General features: G+C 41.3%; 2 protein-coding genes across 3 annotated transcripts; one reads left to right on the top strand and one right to left on the bottom strand.

Annotated features, from left to right (window-relative positions):
• Positions 1-129: 129 nt before the first annotated feature.
• aifm4 (apoptosis inducing factor mitochondria associated 4) lies at positions 130-6,083 on the top strand. 2 transcript variants are annotated; one of them, XM_028420443.1, is made up of 21 exons: positions 130-303; positions 692-853; positions 1,305-1,391; positions 1,483-1,607; positions 1,681-1,790; positions 1,874-1,983; positions 2,131-2,175; positions 2,256-2,337; positions 2,559-2,671; positions 2,741-2,827; positions 2,933-3,024; positions 3,142-3,272; positions 3,414-3,529; positions 3,598-3,669; positions 3,812-3,875; positions 4,020-4,096; positions 4,400-4,517; positions 4,607-4,705; positions 4,784-4,859; positions 4,944-5,048; positions 5,951-6,083. In XM_028420443.1, the coding sequence occupies exons 4-21, from the start codon at positions 1,531-1,533 to the stop codon at positions 5,979-5,981; spliced, it is 1,605 nt and encodes a 534-aa protein (XP_028276244.1). In that variant the 5' UTR covers positions 130-303; positions 692-853; positions 1,305-1,391; positions 1,483-1,530; the 3' UTR covers positions 5,982-6,083. The 2 variants fall into 2 exon arrangements, with proteins under 2 accessions (XP_028276244.1, XP_028276245.1); XM_028420444.1 differs by lacking the exons at positions 130-303; positions 1,305-1,391 and having other exon boundaries at positions 841-853; positions 1,461-1,607.
• LOC114445404 (arsenite methyltransferase) lies at positions 5,276-9,772 on the bottom strand. Its single transcript, XM_028420445.1, has 10 exons — positions 9,634-9,772; positions 8,606-8,739; positions 8,327-8,477; positions 8,109-8,245; positions 7,962-8,031; positions 7,788-7,869; positions 7,420-7,551; positions 7,196-7,338; positions 6,937-7,050; positions 5,276-6,814 (listed from the first exon to the last, which is right to left on the bottom strand). Exons 1-10 carry the CDS (start codon positions 9,667-9,669, stop codon positions 6,731-6,733), a joined length of 1,083 nt encoding a protein of 360 aa, XP_028276246.1. The 5' UTR covers positions 9,670-9,772; the 3' UTR covers positions 5,276-6,730.
• Between the last annotated feature and the right edge of the window lie 7,681 nt (positions 9,773-17,453).

The following is a 17,453-nucleotide window of genomic DNA, read 5'->3' as shown; positions in this document are numbered from 1 at the left end:
CACTGCTTCAAACCTACCTCATTGGCTCATAAACCAGCGCGGGATTATGGGAATAGTAGTTTATTTTCAGGAAGGAACGCATGGTGTTTTGATTTTGGCTACTGTTTTAACGTTTGGGGTGGACGGATTACTAATACATATCTTAGCAAATTGTCGAAGTTTTAATTCATGTTTTACTTTTCGGGTTTTCGTATTCAGCGCAACTGTTCAACACAGCGCAGCTCTCATTCAAGTCCGAGGTTGATCGTAGACATGAATGACTGTGGAATATGGTGACACAGCGACACGATCCGGACAGAAACGGTAACTAACTTTTATTCACCTCGGTCCTGAATTGCCCTGTTTCCAGAAAGTTTTTAACCGCGGTCATGTTTACCCTTTGACAGTTGGATGAATCCATCCATCTTCTTTTAACCCGCTTTCTCCTACAGTGCAGGGTCACGGGGGGCTGCTTTTAATGTACCCTTTTAAAACTTTGTGCAGGTTTGTGCTGGTAGTCATGGTCATGTTAAACACTGGTGAATACAGTACAGTTGATGCTAATTAAAGACGTTTTTTGGACGCCATTAGCTAGCCGTATTTTAGCCGTTAGCTAAACAGTGTGTGTGTGTGTCTGTGCTGAAGGAATAATTTCCTCTGCAGTTGTGAAAGATGTTTGTTTTAATAACTGTTGTTACTCATCCGTCATAAGGACCGCAGCTAATCTCCATCCCGCGGCCGCCTCTAGGATTAGCTCCTCTCTTGTCTGTGCGCAGTGACGTCATCGGTGGGAGGAGGAGTTCGCCGGGTGTGCGCCACGGGATGCTGACTGTCACGCGGGCAGTTCTGCTGCGCTCGCCCGGCGAGAAGACAGGTGAGGACGCGGCTTAATGTTTCTGTTAATGATGCAGTTAATGCATGAGACATATTATTATGCGACGGTGGGCTGACACCTGGGTATGTGAGATATTGGTCCGCAAAGAGGAGGAATCCTTAGTTATCCTGTATCCAGAGGTTTCTAACATGTATGCAGGGCTACAAGGTTACCTATGTAGGCTAGTAGTGAGCTACTGTGTAACTGTTGTGGATGCGGAGCAATATTTTTGTCACCATTCATGGGGGAAAAACGGAAATAAACAAAAATACACAAGCTAAACTGCAGTTATAAATACATCATATAATTATTGTGGGCTCTCTTGTGGTTGACATAATGAGTAGTAGAGTAATAACTTTGTTTGCATACTTAAAAAAAGTCTGCCTGAATTTCATGTTGGGGGAGATTTATGTAATGTGTCAGCCTCACTTCCTGTTTTCTTTCTGTTTAGGTATAAACATTCCTGAGAAAGATAAATGAGATTTGAAGCCAAGAGACAGTTAAACACACCTCACCTCAGAAGTTTGGCCCTTCGAATGTATGAACAAACCTCCAATTCTTACTCCTGCAAAATAACTTCAAAGTGGATTAGATTTCTGAAATATAGCAAAACATCTGTTTCTAACCAGAAACAGATGAACCTGCAGCTGTCAAGAGGACGTTGAAGACTCCTGACAATGAATCCCGGTGAGGCTGAAGAGCAGGAAGAGGTGACAGGACTAGTGTGCCAGGAGGGGGATCTTGAAGATGGACAGTAAGTCACAACAATCAGGTATTCTATATAATGATGCACTTGATGGCTTATGTGTGTTTTTTTTTGTATAAAGAATGAAGGAAGTAACTGTGGGGGACCAGAAGGTGCTGTTAGTCCGCACCCAGGGCCAATACAGTGCTGTTGGAAGCCAGTGCTCTCATTACAATGCTCCTTTGATTAAAGGTAAAGCTTTCATCTATGTACAGACATGTCATGTGTCAGTCTCAGTGCATATACTTTAGTTGTCTCACATGATGATTTTCCAGGAGCACTGGTTGGAGACAGAGTTCGATGTCCTTTCCATGGTGCTTGTTTCAATGTGAGAACTGGAGATATCGAAGAGTATCCAGGTCTGGATTGTCTACCCAGCTATAAGGTAAACAGTAATATTCACCAGCAGGTAAATGTGCAAATTAAACAGGGTTTAGTTCTGTTACCAATTGTTATCATTGTTCCTCCAACATTTTATTTCTATCACATTGAGAGGCCTTTTGATAATCGCTAATTGTGTTTGATTTAACAGGTCAAAGTTGAAGATGGCAATGTGTATGTTTCCATCATCAAGAAGGTAAGCAACATCAAGTTAAGGATACTTTAAATAGTCATATGTTTTCTTTGTATTTAAAGCCAGCACTTTGTGTCGCTCAGTCTCTGAAGTCGACCAAGCGAGTGAAGGACATGTGTAAGATGGAACCAGCTGTCAAAGATACTATTGTGTTGGTAGGAGGAGGTAAGGACTGAATGTAGTCTGAGTGCAGTCATTTTGTTTAAATTGTGCCATGGAGCCAAAGCTCCTCATCAAAATTTTCATACAAACTCCCATTTCTTTATTGTTTCCTAGAAAAGCCCAAAAGTAGTAGTAACAACACACACCTTATTTGATTTAATAGGGACCTTAAATATTCAGCCTGTATTTATAGCTTTATATCAGTAAATGTGTTTGTGTTGTAGGTCCTGCCTCTCTGGTTTGTGCTGAGACGCTTCGGCAAAACTGCTATCAGGGTTGCCTTATCATCATAACCAAAGACACCCTTCCTCCATTTGATAAACCCAAACTCAGTAAGGTAAGAAGTTTTTGTATCCAACTGATGATCACATAGCCATTCTTTGATTAACAGCGATGCCTCTTTCAGGCTTTGAATCTGGACAGCAGCAGCATCCTTCTCCGCCCAAGAGACTTTTATCAACAATATAGGATAGAAGTGTGGACACAGAAGGAGGTGAGAAGCAGAAAAGCAAGCCCATGAAAAAGTATCCTTTCTATGTGGGATATGCAAGAGGTTAAGAGGAGATTGCATTCTTTGGGTATTTCTGATGTGTTGCAGGTGGTGTGTGTAAACTCTGCTGACAAGGTGGTGAAGATGAGTGATGGCACCGTGCAGCACTATGACCAGCTCCTCATCTCAACAGGCTGCAGGTGAATCGTAGCCCTGTTCCACCAGAACCACAACAAAAAGGCTCTAAATGGGGAATCTGTTGCTTTTGCCTGGGGTTTCCTCTGAGGACTAAATTTAATGCCTTTTTTTCTTCACAGAGCTCGGCCACTCAGCTGTCCTGGCTCAGACCTAAAGGGAGTAAAGTTACTGCAGAGCCACAAAGATGCCAAAGACATTCACAGCTCCTGTCTTGGCCAGAAAGCCGTCGTGATCGGAGCGTCGTTCATAGGTCACACTACATTCATCTTTATCTGTTTCACATGATGCATCTCTTTCAGTGTTTCATAAGCTGTTCAAATGTTTGACCGTGTAAGATAAAGTTGTTACACACCAAAATATGCACATTGTTTATGTTTTTGTCACACATTAGGTATGGAGGTGGCTTCCTACTTAGCAGACAAAGCTGGCAGTGTGGCTCTGGTTGGAAATTCCAGGTACCCGTTTGAGCGGTCTTTGGGACCAGAGATTGGCAAAATGAGTATGCAAGTAAGAAACTGTGATGCAAGCCTTGCTAATTTTTTTTTTTTAACTAAAACACTTTTGCTTCTTCTAAGATGTTGGAGGAACAAAATGTGAAGTTCTACATGGACGATGGAGTCACTGAGATCAGAGGAGAGAACGGCAAGGTAGCCTGCTTTTTCTGCATTGATGACAGGTGGTATTGTTGACATTAATGATATTTTATAGGTGTTTCAATGAGCTACGATGATTTTCAAAGAGGTCTAATTTAAATTCTGTTGAAGATTCCTAAACATCATGTGTTTGCAGGTGAAGGAAGTGGTGCTGAAGAGTGGTAAAGTTCTGGAAGCTGATGTGGTCATTGCTGGAATTGGTAATTTGTTTTATGCTACTTCAGGATGTACAGTACAGCTGGTAGTGTGTAAACAGTAGTAAACATCATCAGTCCTGGCAAGTTGCACCCTGCCTGAGCAGTTCAAACACTGGCAAAGATCAAACACAAATCTGTGTTTTTCAGGTGTAATTCCCAATTCAGACTTTTTGGCAGGAAGCGAGGTAGAAGTGGATTCAAGGAAAGCCGTGGTGGTGGACAAGGTAACACCAGTAATAGGGGACATAGTGCTCCATGTAATGCTCACCAAATCATATTTCTAATTACAAACATTTGCACTGCATTCAGACATCTGCAGTTTCTATTCTATCCCTCATTGTCTAATTAAAGCTGAACTTTACACACAACATGCAGACAGCCTGCAATGATAATGAAGCGCAAATATTAGCTCCACATTTACGATAGGCAGCTGGATACGGCTGATTTCATCACTTATATTAAATCCAAACATTATATTGTATAGAGCACATGGGTTTGTCTAACACTGAGGCTCTTGCTGTGAACAGTTTATGAGGACCAATGTACCAGACATTTTTAGTGCCGGAGATGTGACTTCCTTCCCTTTGAGCATTTGTGGTGACCAGAGGGTCAACATTCGTCACTGGCAGATGTCACATTCTCAAGGTAGGAGACTGAATTATCTTTATTATTTCTTTTTAGAACACGATTTCAGTACATGGCTAAACTTTACTGTTGTTTACTATTGTTACCAGGAAGAGTAGCAGCTTTAAACATGCTGAAAAAAACAACTACAATTAAGTCTGTTCCTTTCTTCTGGACGGTGTTGCTTGGGAAGAGCATTAGATACACAGGTAGAGTATTTACAGAGAATTAAATGTCAACTTTAAATTATAACATTCATGTGTCCCTCTTGTGCGTCCTTTTTGTAGGCTATGGGGAAGGTTACACAGATATTATATTCAAAGGCAAAGTGGAAGAAAGGAAATTTCTGGCGTTCTACATAAAGTGAGCAGCTGAAGAGTGATCAGTGATACAACTGAACATAAATTCTTGCAGGTTGTTTTTCGCTCATGTCTCTTTTGTAAACAGGGATGAGGTGGTGGTGGCTGCAGCCAGCCTGATATTTGATCCTGCTGTGGCTCATCTTGCAGAGCTGATGGCTACTGGGCAGATCATTACAAAGGCACAGGCTGAGTGAGTGACTGCCAGCAACTATACATATCACGTAATTTATAACCTACATGTACATTCACATTATCAACGGTGGTTGAATGTAGAATACTTCAGATAAAATGGACCCATCGTGGATGTGCAGCAGAAACCTGGTTTGTTGCCGAGCTGAGATGGACCAATATCTTTCACCTTGCCAAATGTGTGAGGGCTCAGAGTTCTCCACTCTCAAATAGTCAAGAGATCCACTCAACCAGGTTTTTCCTCTGTCTAGGTTCACATATATTCAGACTTTCCTTAGAAACTTGCCCATAATTCATAGCCAAAGGGGTCACGTATAAACTGGTTTGTCCTGTCTGGTGTCAGGTAAACCACCCTGTAGCACTGATAAAGCAAATCTCTTCAACCTGCATTGTTTCTAATGTATGTTCTCCTATTGTGTTAATGGTGTTTGTTTCCAGGTGGCACAAAAAACAAAGAGAACCAGGAAACAAACTAACCCAGAACTCAGGGAACTCACAAATATCTCACAGACAATATGGAGGACAGGACTTAAATAGACATGATAACAAGACACAGGTGAACACAATCAGGGCACGGCAGGTATTCAAAACAGGTGGAAATACAGGGGAACTAAAACACACAGGAACTTTCAAAGTAAAAGAGGAAACAAGACCAGACTAAAGGAAACATCACACAGACAGCCAGATTACAGGACAAGCCAGAAAACATGAACAAACCCAGGGAAGAAAGTCCTCACTGTATAACCATTATAGTGTTGCAGGTGGTATTTATGGGATTTGTGGGATTTATGCATGTGCAGCAGATACAGATCAGAAGCCAGGGTACTATGTAAACACCAATGATTAGTTCATGTTCTATGTAAAAACATATCACCGTTGCTTTCTGCCTCCCTGTCTGTGTAGAGCTGATGACCTGAGCTGGCTGCATGTGTAACCACAGATCTGCTGCATCCAGGAGGATCACCTCATCGTATACTGCCAGTGGAGTGCCGTTGCTATAGTAGCAAGTCTTTAGTGAGTCTGCTCTTTGTGTACGCTGTAATCAGATCTCTGTCTAATGTGCATAGTTAACCTACAGACTGTGTTTAGTTTTAACTGTGCCTGTATGATGCTGTGCCTGATGGCACACAGACATTCCTGTTTCATGTATATTGTAATACCTTAATGCAACACTGTTTACAGCAGTACTATACTGTGGCTTATCGTTTAGTGTTGAGCACATAAGTAGAATTTGTTGGTGCCTTTAGCCTGCGGGGGTTCAGCTGTCTTCTATCACAACCTGAATGAAGGAGAAACCTCAGTGTGTTTGATTTTATTATTAACGAGGAAAAAACTGTTAATAAAGCACTTTGTAGCATCTTTCAGTTACTCAGAAAAATACATTGGGATGCCTTATGGTATCAAATACTCAGGTGTTGGAACGGATGCTGTAAGTTTCCATGTCGCATTTACTGTTGTCATCCTTGTGTCTGTCATTGTTTGTTTCACAGACTTTAATGTCTGCTTATACTGTAGGTAAAGTTTCCAGCTTGTATTTGTTTTAGGTTTTAACAGAATGTCTGTTTTTAGACAAAAACAGAGAGAGATAAAAGTTTGGTTTCTCTGTTAAGTCATTTAATTCTCTACAAAAACACATTTGTTTCAACTAAAAAGTAAAAAAAATGTTTAAAACAAGCTGCCTCTTTATTTGCTTGTTTTGGAGCATTGCTTCACAGAGGATCCCAGTTTGTCAGCCAGCAGGAAGGGGTTAAGGTGACAGCACTGAAACTGAGAAGATGAGTCTTCGTTAACCCAAACCTCTTATCATCAGAACCCACACTGCACAGCTGTTATAAAAGTAACTCATTTCAAATGAATTAATTTTAACTGCAAGACTTTTTTGGTGCTACCTGTGGTGTAGACTCAGAGTCGGACTCCAACATCTGGATGTGAAAATCTGTGGAGAAACGGGAACTCTGGAGGATTGCTGCCATCTCTCCATTTACCTCCACTGCTGCACCTTTCTGCACGGGACAAACGTAAATACATGTATGTCTATGTCATTAGAAACTTCAAACGTGAACAATAATTCACAGGTCAATAAATGTTAATGAATACCAAAAGGAGCAATTCACAATCAGCCTTCTCTGTGTGCCCTGACTTTTGTACCTTGAAACAGTGGGTCGAATCAAACTCTAACTGATCTGGGAAATCTGCCACAGTTCCTTTGTAGGTCACAGTTGCTTTGGCCATCAGTGGAGTTTTGGGCAGCTTAAAGAGCCTGTAGGTCCCTGAAGCATACCTGATGTCACCTGTGAAGTGAGATAAAGGAGTGTCTTCAGTTCTAGAGGCAAAACAACAATCTAATATTGTCAGAAGCTGTCTTCTGGTACCTGCTTTTGCTTTAAGCTCACAGTTGTGGACCGTGATGTGGCTGGATGAAACAAGGTGTGGAGTGCTGAACCCTACACTGCAGGCCAATGAGATCAGATCTTGCCAGAACAGAGAGCCACCCATTCCCTCACCTGAACAGGAAAATAGACTTGATACTGTTCCAAGAGATGTGATTATCGTTTGTCATTCCCAACTATTTCAACCTTTTTTTTAATCATGCCATAGCTCAGAAGGTGCATTGTGAGGCATTGTTATGAGTGATAAGTAGAAAGTATCCAACATTACACTGGCAACCTCTTGGCGGTCGTGTGAGTGCATGCTAGTGTTGACTGCATCTGAATCAGGAGCTAATGATTTGTTATTTTACCCCACAGAACTGCATCCTGCTTCATGTGATCAGGGACAACACTGCTGGCATACATGTCACTGAAGTAAAGTTCACCTCCTTCCTGTATAAGATCAGACAGTAATGGGAAATGAACATTATACACAGCGCACCCTTCTGTTCAGTAATTGTAATGCAGTAATTCTTAAGGCAAACCTTTAGGACATTGTAGGCTTGCTGCAGCACTGTTTTTTTATCAGGACACAAACAGATCACACAGTTTGACCTGAATGGATCAGAGAGAAAAATCAACCTATTAAGGCTTTTTTTGATTGAAAGATCTTTATAAAGATACAAACTTACAGCACAACATCCATAGAGTCACTCTGTATGCCAGCCTCACTGAGCTTCTCCATGTAGCCATGGACAAAAGTGACATTGGGCTCCTCGTAGCCAAACATCTTCTGATGATATTCAATATACTGACGAGAGACTGTGATCTAAAGAAATATTGATTGCATTTACAGCTGTTAAAAGAGTGAGAAGGATCACGGCTTACGTCTACAGTTGTGTGTAATTACCAGCTCCTCTGTCATATCGACTCCAGTCACATGTCCACTCGGTCCAACAAGTTTACTGAAAGCATAGCAGTCTCTTCCAGAGCCACTGCCGAGGTCCAGGACCCTGCAGCCCTCAAGTTTAGCTGGAAACGGCAGACCACAACCAAAGAATCTGCAGGAGAACACAGTTCTTACTTAACAACAGCAGAAGTAAAAGATGCTAAAAAAAGGACAAAACATGCAACTTTCATTCCAGTAAATGAAGGTTTATGATTGAAGGTTTGTGGTTTTCAGCTGTACCTTTTCGTTACCTCTGGGTGAACCAGGCTCAGAGCCTCTGTGACGCTTCTTGGGACTGAGCTGCGGGACAAACTGCAAGAGGCTGCGCTGGTTTGCAGATCAGAAGAGGACTCCAGCCGACTGCCATAGTATTTCTGCAGTGACATGAGCCCTTACACGTGCTGTAACATTTATCTTTACAAGATAGTTTGATTCATTACAGCGACGTCAATGCAACATTCCAGTTGTACTGATTTGCCCTGTTTTTACTTTTCTTGTCTAACTCGACAAATGAATAACTCACTTCTAATTGGTAGAGAAGGTTGAAGCAAGGCGTCTGGACTTGTAGAGTTTTCTAGAAGACGTTTCGCTGCTCATCCAAGCAGCTTCATCAGTTCTGACTGTTTGGTGGGGAAACATGGTTTATATGTGGTTACAGACCTCAGTGGGTGGGTCTGGGTAAAACTTTAAAAAACTTACAAACAATAGCACTAAATGTTTCCATACTTACCTGTGATGTTCTGGCTGACTGGGCCAGGTGTGTCTAACGACTGGCTAACGACTATGAAACTGCCGGAGGGGGACTGGTTGACAGCCCTTTGTTCTTACTGTGAGTATGTGTAAACTTCCTGGGAATGGAATCCATTCCCAGGAAGTTTACACTATTGTTTGTAAGTTTTTTAAAGTTTTACCCAGACCCACCCACTGAGGTCTGTAACCACATATAAACCATGTTTCCCCACCAAACAGTTAGAACTGATGAAGCTGCTTGGATGAGCAGCGAAACGTCTTCTAGAAAACTCTACAAGTCCAGACGCCTTGCTTCAACCTTCTCTACGTATGATGACCTGGATGACTGAGAATCTTCATCAACATCTCACTTCTAATTGGTGTGGTTTGGCTTCCAATCATTACAGAGGTCATTAAAAAATAAACACTGTTAACAATTATGCAACGTCCGAATAACCGCAGTTAATAACTTTAGAAAAGCTTCTCCACAAACTCCGTATAAAGTAGACCTGATCCACGCTGAGTACTGAAATAAATACCTTCACATTTTCCCGCACGTCCTTACTTGTCGCCATTCCGCCTAAAACACTTAAAAGTTACTTAAAAGTTGATTTGAACTATATATGAAGTGTGTAGTTGGGTCAAAGGGGTGTGTATTTGGGCCAGACTGGCTTCCGGTGTTGTGCCAAAAAGTGATTTCCGTCCGCGGGAGCGCGCACAGAGCCTTAAGCCAACACTGAGCAGTGCTACAGATATCCATGATGTCAGGCGCTGGAGCTGATGAGTATAATTAACATGCAAAGAATGAAAAAAATAATATTTACATGAATCTTCTTGTAGACATGAAACCGAATTAACCAAGAGGAACAACAACGCCCATATCATAACAAACAGTGTGATATAGAAAATGTATGCAGGATGACCTATAGAGAAATAAAAATACATCTGACGTGTGCTTCTGAGTCACCAGACCCCATGTAAAGAAAAACACCACCCACTGATCATGTGGCTAGTGACACACACACAGTGTGACGTGGGGAGTCCTGTGTTAATGGCCGTCTTTCTGAGTGATCATATGATCCTGGATCCTTTGCAGCATCTCCTGCATCCGCCGCAGCTGTGAGGAGAGAGGAAATGGATGTAGTGATTTTGATAGTGGAGTTCAGTCTGAGCTCATCAACAAGCCACACAGGCTTTTATCCGGAATGATTATTTACACATGACTGCACACAACAGATCAATAACACTCAGGACAGCAGTCTGTTCTTTTAGCTCATGTGACCAGCTGCAGCGAACCAATGAATCCAATCCTGCCTCCACTCTCATTTTTTATATTAGAAGCAGCAATACAAAATGAATTTATATATTTATATTAGTTACCTGTTTTTTTCCAGCCAATTAATCTTTTTTAATTGTTGGAAATTGGCACATATTAATATAAGCATTTGCTACTTGCTAATTCATATTTGCTGAGCAGTGATTGTACTCGGTGCAGTAAAACATGTGGGCTGACTTTATTACACAGAAAATAATAAAAACAAATGAGGAAAAAATAGTGTCTTTATTTAAATATTTTCATTGCTGCCATCAGCAGAGCGCTCCAGACTGTACAGGAAGCTCTGTGTTTCCGGTAAGTAAGGTATGGCGGAGTTAGCATTAGCAACGTTAGCTATGCTGACATTAGCACCTGTCTCATCAGTGTTTATAGACAGATTTAAATAGATCGCCTGCGTCGCTGATAAATTAAAAATAGATCTTCTCTGCTGCTCTATAATGTCTATGCTGTGTCCACTGTTAGCTTAACTAATTCTAACAAGGTGCTGTGTTATTGGTGACTTATTCTACAACTTGCAGTGCCAATATTGTTTGTAGTTTGTATCGTTTGCACAGTTTAAAGAGCTCCAGTGTCCACTGTAGTTATTATTATTCACAAAAGACCTGGAATGAAATCTCAGTGTGTCCCCTTGATGAATCATACCAGTTCAGAAGTTAAAAGACTGAACTCCAGCTGCGGGCAGAAATCGAAGCAGTCTTCTAAATACCCATGTTAAAATGTCTCTAGCCGTACCTTGTTAATATAACCCATTTCTAATGGTTTTAAGGTTATTGTCCATCTTATAATTTAGTTTCTGTAAAATAACATTCTCTTATTTTAATTTTTAATTGCTGACATCAGCTAAATATTGTAAACGGTGTTTAGCTGTAAATAAGATTACAAAATTGTATATTAAAGACAATGAAGAGATGTTGAATATTCTTCCATTTAAAAGCAAAAGTTGTAGAATAGTTGGCACTAAAACTGAAATATACTGAAAATGATGTTACTAGGACCAAACACAACAGGATAGTTTTGAATTGGTACTTTTATTAAGTAAATATTAATGACAAATTTAAAAGAAGGCATCTTTCTGTAATACGACTCATCAATAATCAGAACAGTTGCTGATCTGCTCTGCTTGATGTTCATCGCCCCTGCTGCTCTAGTTTTTCCTGCAGTGGGTCGCGTTTCCCTATTTGTGTTAGCAGAGATGGAAATGGAGCCCCGAGGAATCTCCCCAGGCGAGAGTGCAGCAACGGAAGACTTGTGAGGTGAGAGCACCTGTTAACAGATCCATCCAGGTGACTGAGAGGGAACAAGATCAGAAGAAGAAACTTTTCACAGTAACTCCAAAAAGGGGGCCTAAAATATGATTCGGCTCAGGCAGAGTTTGCTCCTGCTTGCCACTCACTGTGTGCACTTTGCTTTAGAAACAGTTGCTGTGCCTCGTCACCACCAGTGAAGACACAACAAACACAAACCTTTTTTCACAGAGAAGCCCTGAAACACTTCAGGACGACTTCACAGGAACATGCACCGAAAGTGAAAAACTTTTCAGCAGCATCATCGAGTGCACGATACCGACTGCACAAAGAAAACAAACACTTCTGCAGATTTACTCTACTCTATTTACTACTCACTATTGTTAACAGTAAATTGTGGTGGGAAAATACTGAATCATATTATTTGTCTTGCCTTATTTGAGTTAATCGGACTGGAGATGTGTACAGATAGATAAGAACTGCTCCTGGAAGACACTCATAGAAGGTTATTGTTTGCAGCCACAATGTCTCATGCCTGGTGGAGGTTGAAGGAGTTGAAGGACAATTTTAAGATATAAAAGATGTAACCGCCTTGTCAGAAGTGGGATTCCAGGCTGGTTGTCGACCAGCTTTGTCCTGCCTCACCCTGACAGATTTAAGGACGAGAGGGCTGCCTGGCAGATGACGGCATTCACCTCGGAATTCAACAAACTCAAATTAATCAGACATATGGTAAAGTGGTCTTACTGACATGTTTACTGATTAAGAAACAAGAAGGGGGGAGAAAGGATGACGAGCAGGCCCGCCTTACGTTGCCAGGTGAAGGCTGGTCCGTTCTGTCCTACAGGCCATTTGATGGTGACATGAAGGCAGCAGCAGAGAAAACGTGCTGAAGATGGCATTCGCCGTGGGCCTGATTAAACCTGTGTCCACTCACATGCAGGCCACACTGGTGGGTGAATGGGCTCAAAACCGCATCAAGGAAATCCTCAGACACGCTAAGCATGCGGAACAAAAGGTAAATGAGAAAAAACAAAGGGAGTCTGATAAAGCTGAAAAGGTAGCTTTACACGCCAACCTCACCATGGCCCAGCTTGGAGGATTTCCAGCATCACAGAGGGGCAGAGATTACCGCCGGAGAGGGAGAGGAGGAAGAGGAGGAAGAGGACATGGAACTGATCAATATGGCCCAGATCAATGCTTTCGATGTGGCCTATTAGGACACTGGTCCAGTGACTGCCCACAGGCGAAAAACCACGGAAACAAGGAGTTTCACCGCCCTGTGACCTCACTTGCCTCGGACTGACTAACGCCAACTTCAGAGGGTGATGTAGACACACACTCACACACACGCCTTTTTCGCTTTGCAAAGAGCTGCTTGCAACTGACCCACTGCTTGAACAATTGTTTTTTAAACATAAAGAGTTCAAGATGACCTGTGTGCCATGTTAAGACGTACATGATAAAAACAATGAACTGATCTCTAAATGAGGACGTGTGTTTGTGTTGTAGTAGCAGGTGTTGTGTTAATGATTAACACTGGTCTGTGTTTGGGGAAAACCTTTTGTAGGAGTGCATTTAGATTTAGTGAGAACCACATGGAACAGACACCGCCATTGAAACGATTGGACCACATTATGCATGTGTCATGTTTTTGACTCTACATGACATCTTTCTCTGTGTCTTTTGTTCCATGTGTCGCACCTTGCCTTCTCCTTCTTGACCTAACTCTTTATCAGCTGGACTTAACTCCCTTTTGGGTGTAATTCACTCATGGTTTCCCGCTGTTCAAACAGTTGTTGTCTTTGCTATTGTCACTTGTGCTTAACAGTCAGATTGTGACTAAAGACCGATCTGTGCCATTTTTATGGAGAAAAAGATGGTGACAACAACTGGGTTTGTTTTCAGCTATGTATGTTTTCATGTTACTGTTCTGGTGTAGTCACTGCCATCCTTTGCCATCCCATTTCACAATATTTTTCCAGTGCATATAGTTCTCTGGTGCAAGCAGAGCAGGAAGTTAGAAGCCAGCCAATAGTTGCATACAGGACAGGAGGCCATTAACACTGAAAGTTTTGGATAATGATCAAAGAAAAGTTAGAAAGGAAAAAAGCCCGGGGCTCCATTTCACCTGTGTTTTGTATATATTTTAGCAAATTGCTCTTGATTTCTGCTTTAGCTCTGGTTAATTTCTCTGTTTTCTTTGTCACTCTCCCTGTCAGTCACTGCTCATCTGAGCATGTAAACATATGCACACTACTACCTTCACATTCACTTACATACATAGATGTTTACATGTTTACATGTATTTCTGGCAAATATATTTACCAGAGTTAAGTATGCAACTATTTACATACACAGCCGTTAGTTTCTATACTTGACTGTTGAACCGGTACAGAAGCAAAAATGTGCAATTTGTATTGCAGGTATAAATATAAGTCTGAATCGGATTGTGCAATTTGGTATGAAGATATGAAATGATATGATATGATATACAAGAACAACAGTGTGCAATTTGAAAGTAAGAAAACCTAAGCCTTGTGCAGAATCTATCACTTACAGCAGTGAGTCTGTGTTATCTCTGGCACAGAGATGAGGTGGTGTACAGTCTTACAGCATGAGGCAGGAAAGATTTCCTAGCGTTCTGTGTGACAACGAAGCTGTCTGGGCCTTTTGGAAAAGGCACTCCGTTGTCTGTCCAGTACAAATGTTTACATCTATGTATGTAAAGTTACATACTTATCTCTGGTAAATATATTTACATACATAGAGACATATATGTATGTAAGTTAATGTAAAGGTAGTGTGTGATTTTGTTTTTATTTTTATTTTTTGTCAAAAGCTAGGGAGGTTGCTTGGCAGACAACCCCCCACAGTTTCTGTGTGTTTGTGTGTGTAATGGACATGTGAGAAGATTTTATATATATATATATATATATATATATATATATATATATATATATATATATATATATATATATATATATATATATATATATATATATATATATAATCTTCTATATATATATATACACACACGTGTGTGTGTATATATATATATATATACACACACACGTATTTTATATGTACGGTATGTAAAATGCAGCCTCCATCCTATTTGTGTTGCTGTTCCAGTTTCAGTTATTTCTGAGCCTGGTTGTCAAAACAGCTCTCATTCAGCTCCTTGATCATCTTTTCGTGGTCCTGGCAGACTTTTTAAAGTCTGGATCTCACTTTGGAGTGCTTTGACTTTTTTAATCAGCTTGGCCTTCACTTTGCGCTCATGGAAAAATTTTTTTTTAAATTTGCGGATCGTTTTGTCTGCTTCTGAACGTATAAAGTCTTGAGAGACCAGGCATTCCTCTGTCAACTCTTCAATTGTCGTCTTCTGTTGGTGGACCTTGTCAGTCAGGTATTCAATCTGGTCCCATAGAGTGTCATTTTCATTCATCTCCTTGGTCAGGGTGTCCTGACATGTGTTGCCCTCGCTGGCCAAACAGGCCACATGGTCAGACACAGCTTTGTTTGTATGTCTATCAGACTGCAGTTCAGCTTGTTGTTTCTGAACTTTTTTCAACAAAGCCTGGTTATGATATATTGCAAGGTTCAGTTCAGTCGTTAGTTTGTGGACTTGACTGTTCAACTGGTACACCTTCTCCAATAAAACTTTGTGTTGTGTGTGCTCCAGATCCAGTATGGCTTGTTTATCCTGAACCTCTTTCACGAGAGCTTTATTCCTCTCTTTTTCAGACTCCAGTTGTGTCTGTACAGCATTCAGCTGCTGCTTGGTCCTCTGCTTTGATACTTCTACCATGTTGAGTTCATTGACAACACATTCGAACCTTTCTTTCCCAAACAAACAGATTTCCAGCAACTGATTTTTTTCCTGCATTTCTCTTTGGCGATCTTTAACTAAGAGCAGAGTGTCTGACTGATTTTTCTGTATCAGAAGCCGGAGGTCATTACACTCAAGCCTCTGCTCAGTCAGGGTATCTGTCAGAACCTCCACCTGACGCCTTAGGCGCTGTTTTACTATGCTGTCAACAAGGATCTTCAGTCCTGCCACTGTCCACAGGAATGGGCTAATTAATTCTTGAAATAGAGTCATTGTTAGCTGATCATTATCCTCCATCGTAAAGTGTACTTTGGCTAAGCGGTCATATGTAACTTATTTTCCTTTGATCTTATGATGTCACAAATTGCATCATTACTACCTTTGATGTCACCCTGTTCATACAGAAAGCCACGCCCCCTCATGCTCACAAACACACACTTGATACATTATTTATAATTAGTTTGGTTGCCCAGCAACCAAACTCTTGTTCTTCTTTTCTTTATTATTATTTTTCTGTACGTTTTTTGGCTCAGCATATCTTCAGAATGCATGGGCCGATTCAAACCATTCAAACATCAAAAGATTCAGCTCATTCAGGACATGTGTGGAAACCGTCAATAATTATTATTATTTTTCTGTACGTTTTTTGGCTAAGCATATCTTCAGAATGCATGGGCCGATTCAAACCATTCAAATATCAAAAGATTCAGCTCATTCAGGACATGTGTGGAAAACGTTAATAATAACTGCAAACATTGTAATATTAAATTAAACATTTTCCATGTCTTCGGTTGGCTCAGCATATCTTCAGAATGCTTGGGCTGATTCAAACCATTCAAACATCAAAAGATTCAGCTCATTCAGGACAAACCGTCAATAATAATTGCAAATATTCAAATGACCGGGGACTTTTGAGGTCTCTTCTTTTGTTACCATGGTGACAGACTGATGCTACTTGTTATTATTATTATTATTATGTACGTTTTTTGGCTCAGCATATCTTCAGAATGCATGGGCCGATTCAAACCATTCAAACATCAAACATCTCGTCTCCTCTCTACAATTAACGCTAAACTTCGGTTTGCCCCAGCTGTATCGGTCCTGGTGGTCTAGACTCCCCTTGTAGTCCCGGCTGCCCTGGGAGTCCCTGCTGCCCTTGTAGTGGCGGCTGCCCTGGGAGTCCCTGCTGTAGTGGCGGCTGCCCTGGGAGTCCCGGCTGCCCTGGGAGTCCTGGCTGCCCTGGAGGTTTGGACTGTCCTGCTCGTCTTGGCAGACCTGGTAGTACCAGCTTTTGAGGTAGTCCTCATGGTCATGGTAGTACCAGATGTCTGCGTTGATCCTTTCAAAGAGGCTGTCCAGCTCATTGACCTGGGAGTCCTGGCTGCCCTGGGAGTCCCGGCTGCCCTGGAGGCTCTCCAGTTCTTTGCGCTCTTTCATCTCGCACTTCTCTTTCTGCATCTTCTTCTGAATAAAAGTCCTGAAGATTGTTGATGGATCTCTGTCTCGCTATGTGTCGCTCAGAAGTATGAGTGAGTCTATACCTGAGGTGCATATATATACATATTGACTTCAAAGGACACGTTATGACATCATCAAAGGACACTTTAGCTAGCGACGCTAGCGGTAACATCGCCCCGGTAACGTCGCTAGCGGTAACGTCACTAGCGCTAGCTTAGTAGCGTTAGCTAGCTTACGCGCCTTGATGCAAAGATGAGCATGTTTAAGCTAGCGCTAGCAACATTAGCTCTTCACATAGTAAAACTCCATATTCATTAGAATTTTAAGGATAGAATCTAAGCAAACATAGTGTGTGTACATTAATATGGTAGTTGCTAGAGCAACTGCTATGTACCATTGATAGTGCAGGATATTGTATGTTAAGTAGGATATTTAGAGAAATATTTTGTAGCTTAAGTTTAAAACAAAAACTTTGCAAGCACTGTT

The sequence above is a fragment of the Parambassis ranga genome, chromosome 13 (genome assembly GCF_900634625.1).
Source record: "Parambassis ranga chromosome 13, fParRan2.1, whole genome shotgun sequence".
Classification (NCBI taxonomy): Eukaryota; Metazoa; Chordata; class Actinopteri; family Ambassidae; genus Parambassis; species Parambassis ranga.
The sequence above is the reverse complement of the archived record's forward strand: the minus strand, read 5'-3'. Positions and strand labels throughout refer to the sequence as shown.